General features: G+C 43.8%; 1 protein-coding gene across 2 annotated transcripts in view; it reads left to right on the top strand.

Annotated features, from left to right (window-relative positions):
* Positions 1–17,160, top strand: part of ITPK1 (inositol-tetrakisphosphate 1-kinase) — a 154,064-nt gene extending 136,904 nt beyond the window's left edge. For both annotated transcript variants that reach the window (XM_075426234.1, XM_075426233.1), the window contains 5 exons: positions 264–304; positions 5,047–5,212; positions 7,228–7,295; positions 8,786–8,948; positions 14,566–17,160. In XM_075426234.1, coding sequence (XP_075282349.1) covers positions 264–304; positions 5,047–5,212; positions 7,228–7,295; positions 8,786–8,948; positions 14,566–14,888 — 761 coding nt within the window. In that variant the 3' untranslated portion in view covers positions 14,889–17,160. The remainder of the gene's footprint in view (positions 1–263; positions 305–5,046; positions 5,213–7,227; positions 7,296–8,785; positions 8,949–14,565) is intronic.
* The last annotated feature ends 4,621 nt before the right edge of the window (positions 17,161–21,781 follow it).

Below are 21,781 nucleotides of genomic sequence, written 5' to 3'. Positions count from 1 at the left end.
TACTAACTTGTCAGCTGATGCTTTACACCTCTGTCCAGTCCTGATAGTGACCTCTGCTTGCACCTTGGTTACAGGGAGGAATTGAGAGAGTAGCGTGGAGCAAGCCAAGCTTTGCAGTGATTGAGGGCACTGTTCAAGCAAGAAGTGTCACTGGTATCTGGTACAGTCAGTGCCTTGGTCTGCATGTGTGGGTGGGAACAGATTTATAAGGGGTTTGTGTCCTGTTCGAGTAGTGCATCTTTTTTTCTTTTTTATTTATCCAGTTTGTAAAACCAGAGTGGCCCATGGAACCAACTCTCATGAGGTGAGTTAAAAACCTTTCAGTGTTACTCCTCTGCTTCCAGTCCCTCCATGGTGGTTGGGCTGGTGCCTTCCCAGTCCTGTAGTAGGCAGAATGAGGGCTGTGCCCAAACATCTTCCCTTCTACCGCCTCTCCCTTGCATGTAATTGCACTATTGTTTTTTCAGATTTATCTGAAATGAAGTTAAATATGACTTTAACCTCTTGGTATGGAAGTTCTTTCTAGCAGTTTCTAGCTTCTATCTTCTAGTTGCTTCTAGCAGTTTGTGGTCTCCAGTCAGCTCTGTCTGCAAGGAATCTCTTTCAGCTTCTCCTTTGGTGGGAGGTCACACTGAGTCAGGTTTCCAGCCCACCATTAGTCTCTTCCAGCGTGTATGCAGTGCAGGTGAGAAATGGTTTTGTGCTGAAGAAGAAGCAGAAGTAGGAGTGAAGGCCAGCTGGTTCCTCTCCTTGAGGGGAAGGGAATGGCAAACAGAGATGGTTTCTAGGCACGTTCAGTTGTAATAACACGGCTGGAGCTGTAGGAAGAACAGGGCTGGCAGAACTATCTGCTTTCCCTCCTTCCCGTAAGGCAGTTGCAGTTAAAATGATTCTGTATTCCTGGAAGGAGTGCATTCCCTATGAGCCTAGCTTCCTCTAAATTTAGGCGAGCTGAGTCCTGTTTTAATTCTTATCCATTTGTGCTTCCTGCCTTCCTGCTTAACCGCAGCTCAGTTTCGAGAATCCAGCACTTGCTGCTGGCTCTCTTAACGCCTGGCTTCCTTTGTTAACAACGTGGTTGTCGGTTCAGGTTTCCCAGCTGCTCCTGAAACGTGCGGTATGTTGCTGCAGCATCTCTGAGAGGTGAAAGCCTTGAAGTAAAATGTAAATCTGGATGAGCAGAATGCCTACACCTGAAATCTTGAGTGACCAGCGCTTTTACAGTGCATCTAGATTTTTCATGCAGGCCTTAGCTTGGATCATTTTACAAACATGACAGACAGTCCTGTTAGTTTGCTGGAGGAGCCGCTAGAAATTTTTGCTTATCGTTCGTGAGAACACTTGGGGACTGGGGTGTGAATTAATTTAAGACTCAGCTTCCCTATTAATTTTTCTGTAGAAGGTTCCTCTGTGACTGCAGCCTGAAATGCATGAACCTTTCAGTGCTTGTCCAGTCAGGCTTGGGCTTCATTTCCCTGCTGAATCTGTCTTTGCTCTTCTTTCATACACTGCAGACATACCTCAGGCTCCTTCCAGAATTCCATTTTCTGCGCAAAAATTAGAATAAAATACAATTGTAGGCTGCACTTTATCACAGGAACTTGTGAAGAGAACCTAGGAGGACCCCTGGAAAAAAGCCTGATGTTTTGCGTGGTACTTTACATAGTTAGTAGTAGTAGTCACTTTGGAGCTGCTGAGTTCTCAGGAGTGATCCAAAAGTGTATTTCTGTTCAGAAGGAAACTGTCTTGTAATTGCTATTTCATGGTCAATAATGACAAGGGAAGCGTAGAATAAATAGTCTGCTTACAGTGCAAACTGTCTAAAAGATGGAGCATAGGTCTAGAAACAAGAAATCATTGCCTGTTTTATTAATGACTCCTTCTTTGGCTTTTGATAAATCGCTTCATTTTCTGTAGAGACATTCCCACTGCAGAGCTGACACTGGAACTAGAACACAGCCTGACCAGAAACCTGCTTTTCTTCATAAGATGACTATTCACAAAGTTCAAGTACTGGCTAACATGGACAGCTGATGGTGCAGGCTTGAGTTTGGGTTTGGTGCCAGCCGAGGCTGGCAGACTCCACATTTTGTTGTGAAAACACAAGCTAGTGAAGCCAAGGTGCTGTTAGTTAGTTTTCTTGTGGTATCCCACAGTTCTGCTTGGCCTCCGTGCTAGAAGTCACATTGGCCAGCTCAGCACTTCAGCCCCACTTTGCCAGCACCATTTGTTAGACTTGAACAGGGATGATGCCTGAAGGTTGTCCTTCCTGGCTGCCAGCAGGTCAGAACAAAACTGACCTCTGGTAAAGCTGCCGTGAGACATCACTGAGACCCATAACCTGAAGAAACGTATCCAGAATGACTCTCTTTCTGAGTGTCGAGTGGACAGGAATGACAAGGCAGAGCATCACTGTGTTTTTCAAGACTGAATTCCTTAAGGACATTGTCAGTAAAAATTCTTGGTGCCAAATGTTTTGTTTTGCCTTCAAAAGAGCTCTGCATTTATAATGAGAAATGCTATTTGGAAATTATGATACAAAGTATTGTTCCCATGTTACTGCCAGACGCGGCAGGTCTGTGCTAGATGACCAAGAGCAAGTGTACCCTGCAAGCGAATTCTTGGAGCTGTATTCATGCATGCTAAAAACCATGAGACATCGCAGTGAGCCAGCATAATGCAACACCATGGGAGTTATATGGGTTGTGTGCTAGTCCATGGGGCTGCTGGCACAGATCTTTGCAGAAGAGAAGTTTCACATGTTTTTCAGTAGCCTGGGTCAGTTCAGTGCCAAGAAGATAAACTCTCTGGGTTTCCACACTTCTAAAATAGGATGAGAAGTACCTCATCTCATGCTCATCTTGTGAAGGAGTGGTTTGTGGGGGATTAATTAACTGACATTTGAAGAGAACACGGTAGGAACAGCACTGTTCTTGCCAGTATGATGTTGTAGATACTGTAATGCCAAGTCTACACAGGAGGAGGAAGAGAGCAGTGTTTCTTGACATCAGTGAGAGACAAATGAGATATGATGTTGTTGTTGCTGTGAATCATCTTGATGGACGATTCTGCTGGTTAATGTAGGTTTCTTGCACAGGTTGTTACCGCTCACAAATTCACCCTGTGCTGTCAGATAGATAGCATCTGGTATAATAGAGACAGACAAAGAATATCAGCTGCAAGTAGGTACTGAATGCAGGCATTGACTTGAACTCAGAAAATGTTAACTGAGTCATTGTACATGCATGCAGACAATTATGTGATTTAATGTAGTCTACCAGATAAGGAGGAATAGGGACAAAAATGTGTTCAGACTTCTAACTATGAATATGTAATCACTACATCATTTACCACGGCTATGTTTTTGAATGACGAAACCTCTTATATTTACTATTTTTACTACAGGAACAAACTAAGAGGTTCGCAAAAACTCAATCTGAAAGTATAGTGTACATCAAATGAGCAGCTGATCATATATAATATATGAGAGAGAGCACACAGTGGTAAAGTTTCTTTGTAAGATCCTTCCAGTGACCCTGACTTCACTAAGATACAGCTAATCTCAAAAAGCACGAAAACTGGCAGGAAGCATATGGAAAGAGCGAGCAAGCGGTATAATTCGTCTGCACCATGCTGAGGCAGGAAGCCCTGGTTTTATTCTGTGTACTGCTGTGGAGTCACTGTGGGACCCACAGGAATTCTCTTAGCCTCCTTGGACTGTTTTGCATCCCAAGTAAAACACTAGGGCCAAGCAGGCCAGTGAGAAAATATTAACAGGCATAAGAAAAAATTTGTGTTTCAGAGCTTAGGAGCTTTTCTGGCAAGTGTTGTGCGTCCTGTACTGGCTGAAGTAGGTGGCAGGCTGAAGACTTGGATGGTTAGCTGTAGTCTTCAAGGCTCTTCGGAGGGGGAAGGTGCTCTAGCCAAAGCATCCCTGCCTGTGGGAGGGAGTTTTGCCCAGAGGAAAGGAAGATAAAACATGTGTCAGGTTCTCTGGCCTTGGACAGTCCTTACTCGTGTTCACCTGACTCCCAACATGTGCTTCTGCCACCGTGGAGAACAACGCCCAGCATCACTGGAGTGATGAAGAGAGGTCAATATTCAGATAACTAGAGCATAGGTTTTTCAGGGCTTTGAGGATGGAGAGCAAACCTAAGTTCATCCTCACTGCTGTGTAGGGGCACACTGGTATAAAGTAATTTCATCACCTGTGCCAGAATGGTGCTTGCTGCCGCTTCTGCGTAGGAGCCATGGCAGCATCTATACTCCATCAACAAACCTGCAAAATGGGGCACCGCAGCTATGATAATTATATCTGCATGTAAGCACAGTCATGGATGGATCGATGCAAAGAGCAGCGCAGCATGTTCTGAATATGTTCTGGCTCATCAAAGTACTTCTCTGCACCTACCAGCATCGCTTCTGTACTGTTTGAGGCAGCTGTTGTTTGTCATTCAGGCCCTATAAATTACTTCATTTTTGACATATTTGTTCCAGTCACTTGAAGAGGACTATCCATTTGGAGTAACAGGGTGAAACCAAGCCAGGAAAATCATTAGACTGGCATTTGCTAGCAGTAAGAACTACTAGAGTCTGAAAAAACTTCAGAAACCCTGGTGTTTAGGCCGTTGCAGTGGGACTGAACCAAACCACAGGAAGTAGAACTCTTACAGTTAGTACGTAGACCAGTTCCTTTTGCTGTTCCCATGAAACATGCTTGTATTCAGTACAAACTTTGTCATCTGTGTTGGTCAAATGTTTTACCCTTCTGCTGTACCTGCAGTAGCTTCCCAACTAAAAGCAGTAAATGAAGTTGCAATGAGCTGAGAAGAAAATGTTGGTTGAAAACGAAAGCTGCATTGCCAGTAGTGTTTGGAGAGTTGTGTGTCAGTGAAATGAAATGTAATGAAATAGGTCTAGCTACTGAGAAGGAATTCAAACGTGGTCAATATATATCCACCAGTAGATGTTCCCCCTCACTGCTAGTCGGGTGGATAAGTGAAATTATTGAAAGACTTGTGCACAACTCTGTGTGCATGTTTCCAGATGGCGATCATCTTCAACCAGGAGGGCCTGAAAGCTATCCGCCCCCCTTGCGTTATTCAGAGCTTCATCAACCACAATGCTGTGCTGTATAAAGTCTTCGTGGTCGGGGAATCCTACACGGTGGTGAAAAGACCATCTTTAAAGAACTTCTCTGCGGGAATCTCAGGTACGTTGTACTGATTTAAAAGGACATGTCAGTTCTCAGAGCCTTGGCAGCAAACAACTCAAAAGAAAAATACCTTTGAAAAGGCTGCCAGAGTGAGGGCAGCTGGTTCTTACATACTGTGTTTCCTCTGCTGTATTATTTCAATAGGAAGGGAGATAACTCATCTGCTCTAGAATACATATGAATGACATTCATATAGTAAATATTTACGCAACGATAACCTGAATCTTACCTGTTAGTGTTTTATGTCATGTGGAAAGGGGCAGAGGGAGAGAAATTCTCTGATTTCACAGTAAGGTCATGTGTCATTTGTTCCGGAGTTTGTTTATAAATGTGCCTTGGAGAGAATTTCCTGGATTCCATCGTTTCAGAGCTTCCTCTCCCTATTTTTACCTTGATTATGTATGTGTGTTTAAATTAAAGATGGCTTGTGTTCTCCGCTAAGCGAGCCTCTCTGTTCATGTGAGGCTCAGTGTTGTCAAGCTTGGTGGGAAGAGTCCTTTGGTTTGTAGATACCAGCTGTGTTGAGGGGAGGGAGGAGTGGATTTGTCAGCGAGGACAGTAATCCTCCTGTATGTCACGGAACAGCAGCACCTGAACGGTTTTCATTAAAGATCACTAAGATTTCCTTTATGGAAAAAAAGCTGGTTTCCCAAGAACTTCATTCTGTGAGCCTTTAGAAGCAAGAAGGAATTAGCAGGGCATGGATGGGAGCATGATCTGCCTGCAGCTGGACAAATCCAGGAGGTGGGGGTGGGAGGGGAGCAGGTATCAAACTACAGGAGGTGAATTAACAAGTGCCAGTTTCTTGTCACTTAACTTAGTGGTTTCTGCTGATCTTAGTATGTCCATGTGTGCTCACCATTGCATACTGCACACAAATATATATTTTGTTAGTGTATGTGTAGTGAAATCGTGATAAAAGTCCTTGTCTGTAGGTATGTGTGCCTGCATTTACATTTAGGTCTGCTGTATGTCCTGATCAAATTAAGTAGGCCAGAATCCGTCTTCATATAAACTATTAGGACAATCGGTCTGTGCTTTTGGTGAAGAGAATGTTTTAAGGCATTTCCAAAAAGTGCCCAAGCTACTGTCTCATCCATTGGTGTAAGACTGGAAAGCTGTCTGAAAGCCCATGGAAAAACAATTTTTGTGAGCAGATTGTGATAAGCATCTGGCTTGCTTACCCTCATCGGGAGAGTTTAAGGGGGCCGTGCTACAGGCACCTGGCCGGGCAGATGTGACGAGGGAAGGCAAGAAGAGTATATGGCGGTGTCAGACTGAGGAGTGCATTTGGGTGTGCTTTTCACAGCTCCCCCATCTTTATCGTGCGTGGCCCTGTGGCTGCTCTTGAGTGTCCTCACAGGGAGACCAGCACAGCAGAAATATGCTATTGCTGGTGCCGCCTGCATGCTGAGACTTTGGTCTGGGTGTTCCCATGTGGGCTGTCTGCACCATGCCGTCGGTCTGTTGTGGAGGGAATCTCGCGGGAAGACTTGTGGCGGTGGGTTTGTCCCCACAGAAGCCCTGCAGCACAGAGGGAGCAGGGGGTGCTGGTACCATGCTCCCCATGGTTTCTATTGCCATAGGTCAGTGGCTGCTGTCACCTCAGGGTGTCTCCCGTGTTCCGGGATGCCTCCAAAGGGAGGGCAGGTCCTGGCCACGACGTTTGCTGCATTCCCCCGCGGTGACGGTGCCCTTGCCCTCCCCAGGTTCAGGCGATCTTGGTGCTTTCACTCTGCAGTGAATGCCACTTCTCCCTTCGTTGCAACCGTCACTTCGAATACAGCAAATCAGTAGCAATTAACTTAATGATGTTACTGAACTCAGTGCGTTGGCTCTGGTGAAGGTCCAGAGCCCACGGGTGACCAGGCCGCGGGTCCCTGCCGGGGGGACGGCCTAATGGGGGTCTGGGCTGGGTTCCTGGGCTGCAGTGCTGCCTGCTGTTCCGTGCGCTAATCCTGTGGAAATTAAAATCTGCTATAAAGTTATTTACAACCTGCTTTTAATTCCAGACAGAGAATCAATATTTTTCAACAGCCACAATGTTTCAAAGCCAGAATCCTCGTCTGTCTTAACAGCAGTAAGTACACTTGGTCTTTTCTCCTCTGGCGCGGCTGGAAAACTATTAGTCCTTTCTTGTCGAAGTGTTAGTAGCTAGTGACTCTCCTTCACAAGTTGTCTGCTTCTGTGTTGCAGGCTGAGGTCTGTTTGGTACAACGAGCCAGCATGACTGTGTCCCCCTCTGGTTTTCCTTACCGAGCTCCGGTGAGGAAGCACTGATGCAGCAGGGCTGTGCTGCTTGCCAGGCCTAAGCTTCCCAGACGTAATCTAAGCAAAGGGAAGAAGGAGGTTCTGAATGCAAATACCTGGCCTTTTCCTGTCCAGAGAGCTTAATAAGCATAAATCATCTTTCTAGGACTCAGTTCTGTGAGGAAAGACAAACAGTGAAAATTCAAGCAGAGAAATTTTTGTGTTGGGAGGGCCACAGAGGGCCAGTAGCTGTCTGCGGTGCGGGCACACCCGAGCTGTGACCACGGGACCATTTCTGGGTGTCTTCCGAGTCCAGCAGTGCCAGCACGCTGCACAGTTCCATGCTTGCCTTACCAGTCCTTTTTGATAAGCTTTGCACGTATGAAAACCAAGTAAAGTTCTCAGGCACTCAGCTGCTGTGAAAGTCGCTTTACAGGACTGGGTCCTTTCAATCTTTGAGTCTCCAGATTCCTTTCTGTTTCACAAGCTCTGCTGGGGAGTAGTTTCATGGTCAGCAGTGATTAAATTTGTGTGCAACACTGATGGGCATGCTAAATATTAAAGCTGTAATTGTGCTAGTCGTAAATCTCTTTATGGCCAAATTTACTTTCAGACTTTGAGAGAGTATATGCTTCTGTGGTTTACCTGCCATCTCTCATACACATGTACTCCATACTTCTGTAGACAGAACAGCATACTTCTGATGCTTAACCTGTTGTTTAAAAAGTGAAAAAAATTACATGCCCCAGTCATAAATAACCTGAGTTTTTCATACTGATTAATGTTTGTAGAATAACTTATACATGAAAACTTGTGTAAAAAGTATCCCATTTGAATTAGCCTCTGCCCTGAAGATACCAGCTGAGTTGTGTTGTATGGCTCAAAGGAAACTAAGAGCAGGAGTGTGGTTTACCAATCCTGTAACATAGGCCTTAATCTACATTGAAGTAGCAGAATGATATCCAGAATATTTGCAGCATAGGCTTAAACGTGCCAGCTATATTTGGTTTTTTAAGGTGTAGATCTAGTACATAAAATAGTGAGTCTGATTCTCCATTCATTCCTATACTGCTGTGTCTCTTGACGATCTACACCAGTATGAAGAGGAAGAACTAGGTGCTTTAGAGCAGGTGAACTCCCAATATAGGTAGGATTCTGAATTATGAAAGCAGTTTCTCTTTGGTGTCTTTTTCTGTTTCATGCCACCGGTTCTCTGCAATTAGATTTGGTGGATATGCACCTGGAAACCTCTGAAAATTAATCTTTCCACTAAAATGACTGTTTTAGAGTCCCTTAGTAATGTGTCTTTTTCTGCTACAGCTGGATAAAATCGAAGGAGTATATGAGCGGCCAAATGACGACGTCATCCGGGAAATCTCCAAGGCGCTGCGGCAAGCTCTGGGAGTTTCCCTCTTTGGAATTGATATCATCATTAACAATCAGACTGGTCAGCATGCGGTCATTGATATAAATGCATTCCCAGGTGAGAAAGGCCTTTCCACTCATGCTTGGTGGAAACCCTGCAGTGCCTGCTTAGTGTGAAGTTTTACTACTGCTGTCTCACATCATTGCTTCCCAGGTGGGGGACAGGAGAGCGGCAGCCAAATTGTTCTGAGAACAGATACTGTTTAATCTGGGAAGGGCAGAACCCTAATCTAGATACTGAATGTGCTGCTGGAATATTAGCTCATAGGAGATACTGTCAACTTTTAGTGGCCAGCTGTAACATGGCAGTTATGCTCTTCCCTGCAAAGGGATGCCAGGAGCTGAAGCATGGGACTGTGTGCTGGGGCCTGGTCTTTCTGGGCCTGTCCCCAATTCTGAAGATGAAAAGAAGAAGAAGAAGTTCTATTTTAGAAGAGCCTTTTAAGATATCTTTTTTTTTAGTTTCTGTGCCATTAAAAGTGTTGAGGGGGTGGAAGCAGCAAACTGTTCCCTTGAAAAATCTCTTCCTGTGCAAATTGATTCCCCATGAAAAGACATTTTGTGCACAGAAGCAACAACACCAAGAATCTGAAGAATATGTTAAAATTGTAGGTGCACAGAAGTTGCTGTAAAGGGTTAAATATACTTGCGGTTTCTCATAAGTGGATCCTGAACTAAAACAATAGACTAGAGCATGTCCGGTTTTTTTAGTGCAACACATGTCTTGGAAACAACTAAAGCTCCTTTAACACTGGGATTGTTAAAAAGAGTTCTAAGTGTGTGTAAAGGGAGGCGATAATGGTCTGTCACTTGTGCGAAATTCCATAGCCTAACACAGGAAGAGAATACATCATCTCCTTTGATGCTGTTTTGCATCAGGATTTTCTCTTTGAGAATCGCCTCTCATTACCTGAATAGTGATGTTTGTTTCCAGAGACATGCACAGGCTGTTACAGTTTGTTTAACCTGTCATTGAAGACTTTGAGTTCTCAATATGGCTGGGGTATCTTTACATCTCTAGATCTTGCCCTGAGCCACCAGTCTTCTTAATCTTTCAGTCTAGGTCCTCAATCCCACTGCTGCCCTGTGGCGCCTTGCCTGTCTATGTCCACAGTGACTGGTTTCCTTTTAACATTCCAGCCCTGCTATTCTCAGGTCACTTTGCAACTTGGTTCTGCCATACGTTGTCGACACAATCTGCACACCTATAAAACAGTCTTCTGCCAAGAGCAATGAAACAACCTAAATTGGGTGTCGGATGGAGCCAAATCAGGTTTATGAATGGGATTATATTTCAAACATTGGGTCTTGAAGTCAGTGATGCAGGATGTTCTTTTACAATCCTGCATGCTGCATTTTGGTTTGGTGTTTTGGGCTCTTTGTTTTTTCAAGTATCGTTTTGGATTTGGTACTTAGCGCAGACTGAAATTAACCTTTTCTTGAAATGTTGAGAAGTCCAGACTGGGGAACAATTAGTGGCAAACTTAACTGTTTAAAGAGGAGTAATGTCTTCTTGTGGCAGAAGTCTGCAGAACTGTCTTCAGGCTCGTGTTCTGCTGTACATCTGCTCTAAGGCAGTAGGTTTTGATATTCAGCCCAAGTCCTGTGTTTCAATCTGCACAGTAACTGGTCTTCAAAGAGACGATCAGTAGGATGTTTTAGTCCTTACAAGAGACGTGAGAGCACAGGGAATCTTCTTGTGCACAGGTCTACATTGTGTCTCACACAGGAATTTTTGGTGCTGAACGTGTGGGTAGTGAAGGTAGCTGCTGGCTTCATCACCATGGGATAGGTTGAAGACGAGTTGAAGAAAGTCTAGAGGATAGCAGCAGGGACCAGAGATATGGAAGAGAGAAGGCTGAGGATAGACAAAACAGCCTTCAAATTTGTAAAAGGTAGCAGAACTGAGAGAGATGAGCTGCTCTCAAGGGCTGCTGAGGTTGGAGAAGAAGCAGTGGGGTAAAATATAACAAAAGAAAAGTTACGTCTCAACAGAGAATACTCTGTTGCCCAAAAGTATATTCGGCTCTGGCAGCTGCATTTCACTCTGAGGGCCAGTATGATTAAAGGCTGAGCAGGTTCAAGGGCTGGTTCCATTGATGGAGTCAGCACCTTGCTAATGAGAAGTTCAAATTCAGTCCTGCTCAGAAGAGTCACTGATGGGCTGCATCAGCAGTGGGATCTCACTGTTGCTGTCTCGGTGCATTCACAGGAAGGGGCTTTCTCTTCCTCCTCTTCCTCAAGCCATCCTGTCCTGCAAGGGTTGCAGTAGAACCAAACTGGAGCCAAGTTAGACGCTTCAGGGACCTGCTACTTTATCTCTGCAACACTCTTTTGGGGAAGGGAGGGGAAGAGGTTCCCTTTAAGGAGCGTTCACAGCCTCTTTCATGGAGCTCAAGCTACAGCTTGGGGCCAGGCCTGACCAAAGCTTTGTCCAATGACCCAGAGGCTGGGCTTCCCTATCTGCTGTCTTTTGTGTTTACCAGGCTTGAAGCTCATTTGAACCTGCCACTCCATGGATGTCATCCTGAGATTAGTTTAACATCAGAATTGAGAGCAGAGTACCTGTAGGAGGATGCCATCTGTTATCTGCTCCATTAACACCAGTAACTGTTTGAAAAGACTTTAAAAATAAATGTCTAAAAGGCCTATTGTGTCTCCTGTTCTATGGGAAACCACCAGGACTATATTTAGCTGTGGTTACCAGCTGAGATATTTAACTGTAGGCACAGTCACGTAGCATGTGGGTTTTATGTTTGTGTGACTTCAGATAACTGCAAAAAGGCTCTGCATAGCCTGCTGTCCTGTGGCTGTGGCTGAGCTCACCCCACCCAAGCAGCAGCTTCTGCGCACGTTCTGCAGCCTGTCACCAGTGCAGGTGAACTGCTGGTTCTTTGTGCAGATCTGTGGCAGCTGGGAGCATCAGATGTGAACATGCACTTTGTGTGTGTAAATATGCTGCCACAGATGCAGGACATGGGCTATCCATTTCTCTCTATCGAAGGGATGATGCAGAAAAGCAGAGAGTGTGCCGGATCAGGGCGAGTCTCCTAAAAATCAGGCAGGTAGCATCTCTTAATGCCAGCTTTAAAATGCTCATAGGCATTTCTTGACTCCACAAAGCTCAGGGGAGCAGGTACTTGCCTTTAGATGTGTTGCTGGGTGGACTTCCTTCCTATCCGTGTGCAGCCAGAGGACTCTGGAGACTGTTTTCAACATAGCAGAATTCAGGCCTCTTGTAGACAGACATTTGCAAAATGGTTTCAGTGGACAGTGCTAGGATGGTACCTGCTGGAGCACGGTTCCTGCAGCTTGTGCTCTGAAGCACACAAAACTTCTGTCCTCCCACCGATTCCTCGTGTGACATGAACCCCAATTTCATTGCCAATAGTTTCCAAAGGTGTAATTTAATCTGCCCTTTTTGATTTCCTTATCATCACCGCACGGTGATGTCCTACAGTTGCCTTTTTTGAGAGGTCTGCAGCAGCAGCCAGTGAACAGAGCAAGGCAATATCCACAGAGTTTGCAGCCTTCCCCAGGCATCCGCTGGCTCAAGAGTTGAGAGACCCTTATTGTCTTCCTCCCTTCCTTGTATATCTTTTTCACAAATGTGTGAAGTTTCTTCTGAGCAATCAGGCAGAATTATTTGGGCCTTTCCACCCACTGTGCAGAGAGCTTACAAAGAGGAAACCTGCCTGATACATACAGCTTCGTTACACTGTAACATCTGCTGATTTCAGGACTGATTAACTGGCCATCTTAGTCCCATTAAATATTTAAAGCAACTTCTTTGTGAGTTTGCCAGGTGCCCTCAAACAAGGCTGGTTTGTTTTCACTGAGCAGACACAAAACGCTCTAGGGTACTATGGATCTCCTCTCTGAATATTAAAGCTGTTACTATGGAGATGGCTTATTCCCGGGGTGTTTGAAGCACTCTGAGTAGATTTGAAGGCTAATCCCATGGCTTTTACATAAGCAAGAAAGCATAACGAGCACCTCTGTCAAAGAGGTGGAGATCTTGTTGTGGCTCCCATGACCAGCCGTAAGAGTCCTAGTTGCTGCCTGCCGACCGATGGATTATTGTGTGGGTCGCTGGGAAACTTCACATTTTGAAATAGCCAGTTTGCTTGGTGAATCTGTTTAAGGGCCTTTGAGAAGGGAAAACTGGGAGCTGTTGTCTCACATCACGAGTGTTTTGCGTGACCTGCTAAGTACCTAGGAGGATTGTTACTGAGTGCAACAAAATCCAAGGCAATGCAGCAGCCTGAATGAGAGTTAATTGGTTAACGTATGGGTTATAAATACACCAGTCACTGCATTTATCTTAAGGTGAAATTATCCTCTTGCCTCATATTTTTCAGGAAGTTGGGGTTTTATTGCTGAAGGAAGTTGGGTCTTTACAGGGGAATGGAGATTAAAGTTGAATTATTTATGGATCTGAGGAACTCTTCTGCCCTGTGATCACATCATTAAAAGCGTTTTAAAGTGTGCGTTTACTTTGTGGGCTCTGATTCTGCTCATGTGCTGCTGTGTGCATGTGTGCCATTCACATGGGACTTTTAAACTGCTATTTATTCCTTCGGCCTCCTGTGTTAATACCAGGTCACCTTCAGAATACTTTCATAGACATTTTAAAACAATGAGCCTAGCCCATTAATTACACTGAATGTCATATGTTACGTCTAAATACAAAATCAAATCAATAACAATTTTAGGTAATTCAGTAGCAGTTAAGATCTATTTCAAGATGTTGCACCAATACATTGCATGTCTGGCTCAATTTTAAATTGAATGCAGTGATAAAACTGTACCTGTACCAGAGTGTTTAAAATAAAGCCAGAAGCTCTGTACACCTTCTGCCACCCTTTGTGTCACCAAAAATGCTTTGTCTCCTGGTATTCAAGCAACTGTTTTAACCAGGAAGCTTGTTGTTAGCTCTGCATTGTAAATTGTCTGGAATCAATTAACAGAACATGCAGAAAGTTGGTTTCAGTACTGAAATAAAAAATTGATATTTCTACCAAATACTGTGTCATTGATACGTCTTTACTGTCCCTCGAGTGTTTTTTCAGACATTGCTCATAGTGGGGAACAGGTTTGAAGTACCAGGTTAGGTTAGGTTAGACAAGCATCCCATTCCTTCTTACACAGTGGAAAGCTGCCTTTTCTGTAGGATATAGAGCCAGCCCAGCTGTCTTCTGAGGTTTCCCTGACCAAGGGGATTGTTCGACAAATTCTAGAGAGGGTCCAGACCCTCAAGGAAACTGCATTAGAGCTCGTTTCAGTAGTAAACCTGAAAACAGAATGGCAAAGATCAACGTTATACCACAGAGTTTGTAACTTAGGAAAAAACCTGGACTTGGCCACAAAGGATAGAATATACCTGAAATTATGTATACACGTACACACTTGGGAGGAAGAAGAAGCCGAAAATCTGAAAGGTGACAGTTTTTCTCATTGAAAAAAAGTATTTTTGTAGCAATGGTCTTTGTTCCTCTTTATGCTGATCTGCTCGTGCAGTCACTCAAAATGATGTCATGGAAAAGAAGCCTTTTTATTATCACTTGGAGGGCAAGGACAGCCCAAGAAATAAACTGGTAGAAGAAGCCTTTCAACGAACTTATGAAAATGACTTAATTGCCTTTTTTTCTCTCTTTCATTTTTCCTTTTTTCAGGTTATGAGGGTGTTTCCGAATTTTTCACAGATCTCCTGAACCACATAGCTGCTGTCCTGCAGGGTCAGGCACCTGAGGTGACCCAGCTAAACCGCAGCAAGCTCCTGGCAGAGCAGACCAGCGGGATCATGGACGAGCGGATATGCTGTGCCAGCACAGGCTGTCTCAGCGTCATGGGAAAAGACTCCTCCTGGCTTGTGGAAAGCGAGACCAACAGCTCAGTAAAACTGCAACACCAGAGACTAGGCTGCAACTCGGCAGTGTCCCCCAGCTTCCAGCAGCACTGCGTTGCTACGTTGGCAACAAAAGCTTCTTCTCAATAACTTGCCAACGCCGTGGACTGAGAAAAAGCCACAGGGATACAATTTGTGGTCCCAGAACCAGATCAGGCTGTAAAAATACATTTGCAAAAAAAGGAAAAAAAAAAAACAACACAAAACACAACACAAAAAAGCAAAAGAAAAAACCTTTCCATTTGATTATACGTGATTTACTGATGAAATGGACTGGAAGGTGGAGGGCAAGAAAGTGATGCAGATCCATTTCATCAGATTCCAGTTGCAAATCTGTAGTGAGTTTACACACACGTGGGTTTTAACACTAGTCCTTTCGTTGTGGGAGGGTTGCTCTTTCATTTCTGTTGTTCTTTGTAATCACTGGTGACCAACATTTTAAAATCGGACCTCATGGTATCAGGAAGATGATAATGTTGGAATGCAGTGTCTGAATGTAACAGTGCTAGAGATTTTTGCTTAAAATATTCCCTGTTCCCTTTTTCCAGGTAGGCCATTGCAAAAGAAAGTTACGACAACTTCAGTATCACCAAACCAAATCTCTTGAAACATTGACGAGTCAAGATGTTGACAGGTGAAGCTGTGGCACTCTGAGTGGGGCAGAGCAAACTGGTTGTTCAGGGCGCAGAACCGAGGTGGCCACCCTGGTTCCAGCTTTGCAGTTCTTCCCCCAGGCCTCATTGTCGAAAGCAGCTTCTAACCATGCTTGGCAACAGCGACACGTGTTTTATCCAGGCAGGGTGCTGATAGTTAGGTTGAGTGATTTAGTAGATTAAATAGCATCCTTTCAGTCATCTGCTAGTGGTGAAATCCTGAAAGAGTTAATGAAAGCGGCTCATCTCTTAGCAGAGAATTTAATTCTCCCTCCATTGCACTTGTGAGGACTCTGGGACAGCTCTGCAGAAAGGCTGGTAAACAGAGCCACTCGTTTTTCTTGGAGCTGTGCAACCGATGTGCTGATGCTAAGGGGTGACACAGTTGCTGCCTTCCACAGATCCATGCTGCTGTGCGTTTTGTTTTTTGTGTGCAAATTAAATATAAGCAGAATTGCGTAACCTTTGTATGAGGTAGAAGTAGATGACAGCTCCAGCTTAGAGACCACATTATTTTGTTGCAAACTGTCAGATGAGGCTGTGCGGTAATTTGCAATAGTGCTTTATACTATTTGTAGACTATAGCACAGCCAAATTGTATCTGTTGAGATACCAATAAACTACAGCATTCACCCTCTGTCGCGTCTTCTAGCATGGGAGCATCTTCTGCTGTCGAGAATTCCTGAAACTTTTGCCAATTCTGAACACTAAACTGGAAATAACCAAGTCTGTCAGCACTGAGAACGGAGACACTATTTTGGTAGACAGAGTGGCCTTCCCTTCCCCATGTAAGCCCTAAAATACATTAAGAGGGGTGGTGTTAAGAAAATTTCCTTAGTTAAGCTCCTAGCTTGCAGATACGGGAATTTCTGTATTTCTATAGCAGGTATTTGTAAAGCATCCATCACTGCAACATTTAATACCAGTTTGTTTAGTATCATGTGTTAGATACCTACTGAAAAGGAAAGGATCTAGAGCTTAAAGCCCAGGTAGACTGTGGAGAGAGGACTAAACTCTGTAAAAGATGTCACCACCCTACCTGATGGTACCAGTCCTGGAGGGGAAAAAGTTTTGAAGAGTGTTGTGTAGCAGTTCATCTGTGTAAACAATGATTTTGCCTTAGAAGAGACTGTGTTTGTTCCCAAAATGCTATTGGGAATTTACTGTAGCCAGGATTGGGCTTTTGAGGATGAGTAAAGAAGAGATTATTCCACCTCTCGATGGCTTACTTCAAGATATTTCTGTAGGGACTGGAAGGACCTGATGAGCATGGTATCTGTCAAATGGCAGGGTGCACATAAATGCAGCCAACTTCGTAGACTATTGCAGATCAGTTCTGAGCTGGGCACGCTTCGCAACCCTTGGGTGCTTTGAGGCGGCTGGATCCCACGTCTGCAGCTCACACGTCTTGGGTGGTCATGATGTGAGCAGGTCAGGTGTACATAGGTAAGGGTTTATAAAAGTATTCATGATAGACCAAACCTTTCGTAAAGCCATGACTGAAATAAAATTGACATCTACAGTTTGGGGTTGTTTTTGTTTGTTTAAAATAAAAAATGTTTTTATGTTACGTGTGTAACAAAAGATACCCTCAGGAAGGAACTTGCCAGTGCATATTTTTGTACGGTACTTTCTTGTAACCAGCTGGTGGAGTGTTTGTAGACTTGTCTTTTGCTCCCTTTATTACAATGGCTTGGGATTTTTTTTTGGGGGGGGGGGGGGATTTCTGGTTTTTTTTATTGGGTGGTGGGGAAGAAGCAATGATGTTAGAACTGGGTTAGTAACTCGAGACCTTTCAAACTAAGTATGTTTACATGAATCTGAGTGTTGGATCCAATGGAAATGTCTGTATGCTGTTTCCTAGTTAGAACATCAAATAAGAATTTTATTTTCCTGGCTGCCTTCTGAATTTTGGTTGGCCTATTTTGCACTGCTTTATTTCTCCAAAATAAACTACTGAAATATAATTGTGCATTTTAAACTTGTTTACAAATGATTGTTAGAAGTTTATTTTGTAATTCTCTGAAGGCTTGCAGAAATACTATATTTAAATATTACTCCAGACCTTGGCAGTAACTAAAAAACAAGTTTAGGTCATTGGTGTGATCAGTGACATTTTTCCCATAGTCTGTAATTTATTTTTTATTTATCAAATGTGTCGGTATCACTTTAATTTACCAGGTGCAGATATGCAGGTACCTGTTGTGATGTGGCATTACAATAGAGTTTTCACATAAATTACCATGCAATTGCTGTACTACCATATTTTCTTGCAAAAAATATTGTTATGGCTCATATACTAGAATGTTGCTAAATCACAGGGGCAAATTGGGAGACCAACTTTTAAAAGCCAAAACTGTAAATTACCAAGTATCCAGACATACAATTACATTATTGCAAAACATTCGAGCATGCGTATGTTATTAAGCCTGTGCTAAAGTGCTTTTCTGAGTTGCTGCCTTGTTTGAGAAGTTCAGGATAGTTTTGATTTAAGATAAGCTTCACAGTACGTTGGTTAATATTCTGTAGTCTTGTCTTTTTCTGTTATAAATGTAGAGGAGTCTAGTAATATTAGACCATACCAGAATGCCCTTGCTCTTAAAATTGCAGACAATCTGAGGGAGATTTTCCATAATGTGTGTTTGAATTCTGTTAATTCTTTTACTGTGGGTTAGAAAAGGTCGTGCTGTGTTTTCTTGCTGTGCTGATGGGAGCAATTATATTATATTAAAATTACATGATCACCAGTTAGCTTCTTAGAGATCTGTTTCTGTTCTGCTTCACTGTTAGAAATCCACAAGAACACCATCAACTTGACTGGAATTTCTCTAGGTTTTGTGTCAGCGTGATGGAGGAGATGGGACTCTGGTTTTCACTGTAAGTGTGTCATCTGCTTCAGCAGGTAAAGATTTTTCCCTGTTGAAGAGAACTACAGTGGTATTATTACTGCCTGCGATGTAAAGCCATCACCATCCTCCTCCCCCTCTAGCTGACTTTGCCACGTTATGCTTGGGTTTGCAAGGACCTGTCTGTTTGTCCCAGAACATCCCCGTCATTACGTGAAAACCAGCTACAGAAGTGCAGCCTGACTGGGGCATCAGGGCCAACACTTGTGGTTTGCGTAACGCAGAACTGCCACGGGGCCGTTGCTGATTTGCCTTTGGTTACCCACACGTCTGGCTGTTCAACCTCTGCTGCAGGAGCCAGTTGACTGGGCTGGTCAGTAGTTAGGATGCGCTGTTTTTATTAATACTGTTCAGACTGTTGGAGTGAGAAGGCTGCTTAAAGATTCCCAACCTCAGCATGTGAATGTTTGTGCAGAGGAGGCCCGCAGCAGGTTGCTCAGATGGAAAACCACCAGTTTGATTTGTTTTCGTTATAGATGAGTACAAATCAAGAACCCAACCCTGAGGCTTCACAAGGTAATGAGAATTGCTCAAGATAAATCCTCCAGATTAACCGTGGGCTGTATCCAGCCGAGGAAGAACCGGGAGGAGTAGTGGGTAGGTAACAGGGGCAGGATACAGTCCAAAGGCAACAGAAAAAGTGGGGCCAGAGGTGTTTGAATTGTCTGTCAAAAAGGAGGGAAACAAAGGAAAAGTGCTTCTGTACTTTCTATCCAATACAAAAAAATCCAGGCTTACCAGTTCTTAGACTAGCACTGGTTTCCCAGAGTCTCTGCGTGGCAGCAGTGACAAGTGAGTCAGGCTTTTTCACACCAGCTTGCAGCCTTGCCTTCCACAGCTGTGCAGAAAATCTTCGATTTTGGTTTTTTAGTGACTAGAGTCTAATTTGGGTTTGTAGCAGTCTCCCCATGTGCACGCTTGCAGGAGTTCACTTGTGTTACCCTGCTAGTTTTCTTTTCCTCTCTCCTTTTGAGTAGGAGAAGTATTGATTTCTGTATTCAGTATACAATTACTTTATGGTGTTGCAACTGTATGTTTTGTAATTAGGAGTATGTGAAAATGCTTTGTGTAGATTAAAATATTTACTTTAATATAATCTCTCGCTTTCATAGGTGAACAGACACACTGTTGCAGATCACGTTGCTGATTTTATTTGTAATATTGCTTTAATACCTATTTCAGAGGAATGTAACCTCCAGAAAAGTACTTTCCACATCTTCACTGCCTTTCCTTTCCCTGTTCACTATGTGTGGATCCAGACCATCAGCCCTTGAGCTTTTGACCAGATGGGTTTCAGATCCTCCTTGGATTCTGTCTTGTTTACATGGCCACAGGATTTATTAAAGATTGTTGACTCTTGAGAGGATCCAGGTATAAATGGAGAGGTTAGAGCGATTCCCTGGCAACACAAGCACAATAGCATCCGTAGCAAGCAAAGGGAATCGTTCTCGCTATGCATGTGGAGGTGGCTGTTGGGGTCTGGTCCACCCCTGCTGCTGGGGCAGTTTTCCTGTGGAAGAAAAAAATCCACTGTAAGAAAACATCCTGTATCTGATGCAGAAGGGGGGTGAGGAGAGCTAGGGCTTGAGAGTAAAATCCTGGCAGTGGCCGTCGTGCTGCCAGTGCGCCAGGATTTCACTCCCCCATTTTTAACAGCAGTCTGGGGAGATATTTTCTCTTTCTCTCCGCCCTTCTCACCCTGAGTCCACTGGGGGGACGCCAGCAGATGCCGGTGGGCCACAAGAGCCCATTAGTGGGTGGCCTTGCCCAGCATGCCATGAGTTTGCAGAGAGCTTCCGATGTGTTCAGAAGTTTTTGTTGATGGCCTGGAAGTCTCCTGGAAACTCCAGAAACAGCTGAAATAGCAAATGGAGTTCATGAAAATCAGGTCTTCCTCCTCCATCCTTTTTAAAGAAATCCACATTCTGTTTCTCCTTCATTCTTTACACAGTAGTTTTTAGATATAAATTATTTTAACAGTTTTTTGTGTGAAAAGTCATATATACATATATGAAGTTATTAAGAGGTTGAGTATATGTTGAGTATAAAATAGTGACTTCTTTGTTTCAGATGTTAGCAGCCCCTAAAAATGAATTGTTTATCCTCTTGTAAAGTCAGTGCTGTAAAAAAATATTAAAAATAAAAGATGTATTAGATGTATCTTTTATTATTTATTTCTGATTCAGTATTCGATACAGCTTGTGTATACTTTGTGAGAACCACACACTAAAATGCAGTCATTTTTAAAATGGAGTAACAACAATTCCTTGGGATCCCAACAGTGCTGAAAAAACTGGGCCTCCGGGTGTGAATAGTGTTGAATATCGTCCCTCACTCTCCAGCGTCGCTCCCCACCTAAGCATGGCTGAACCTTGGGGACCACTTTGTGTATGTGCTAAGTTTTGCAAGCTCATCGATACCTGTGTTCAGATCCAGCTGTACAGTGTTAACAAGTGTGTCTGGTGATGCGCTTCAGCCTGGTTTACTATGATTTCTGAAACATAATTCCCATTTTGTACTTAAATTTGTATAGAGTCATATGAACCCTTAAAAGATCACGGCTTACTGTAAAAACCAAAAACACTTGCTATTTGGTGTCTTACTTCAATTGCATGACTGATCAGATCTGACAGTGAAGATGGGTGCTTTCATCTAGCAGCATTGATTTCAGTGGTAATATATTCATTTTCTTTTCATTTGGCAGGCACCTGTTTTGGACGATGTTTTGGTTTCGACAGTAAAGCAATATGCAGTAGGTATTGTGGCATTATCTGTGTAATTCTTTTGAAGACAGAATTGTCCCTTTCCAACACGTAATGAAAATAAATGCCTTATAACAAATTCTACTTTGCTTTCTCTTTATGAGCAGATAGGGCAGCGAGGTGAGCAGCTCATTGTGGGGAGCCCGTTTTGATGAGGATTTGGTTTTCACATCCTTCCTCAGTGCAGTTGTTTGCGTTTAGTTTAGACCTCCTTGTACCAGCAAGATTTGATTTGGTTTCCCTTCCAACACTGGTGGGATGTCGGCTGTTTTTGTGCTACCACATAACACAGCTAAACATCGCTGGGATTCAGGCTACTGCTGTGCTGAAGAATTGATTCCTGGCATAGGCTTGTGGACTGATTCTTCCTTCCTCTTTCCCCGTAGGGAATTCTTGATCGCTCCAACCCTAGCAGGGTTTGTAATCAGGGTGAGGTGAGGGACACTGCAGCGCGGAGCCGCAGCCGGTCTGAGGGCTGGCATCGACGAGCTGGTGAGGCAGCCTGCCAGGCCCCGGGCCCGGGCCTCGAGCTCCGACTTTCCTTTGAAGAAAGTGCTTGGGTCCCAAATGTTTGTGATTACTGCATTACCCAGTTAAGGCGGCGTTTGTAGCAGCTCCATCAAGTAATGCGGTTTTCCCTCGTGTTGGTTTTGTAGCAGCAA

The sequence above is a fragment of the Opisthocomus hoazin genome, chromosome 7 (genome assembly GCF_030867145.1).
Source record: "Opisthocomus hoazin isolate bOpiHoa1 chromosome 7, bOpiHoa1.hap1, whole genome shotgun sequence".
In the NCBI taxonomy this organism is placed as follows: domain Eukaryota; kingdom Metazoa; phylum Chordata; class Aves; order Opisthocomiformes; family Opisthocomidae; genus Opisthocomus; species Opisthocomus hoazin.
Note: the sequence above shows the minus strand (reverse complement) of the source record. Positions and strands in the feature narration are given on the sequence as shown.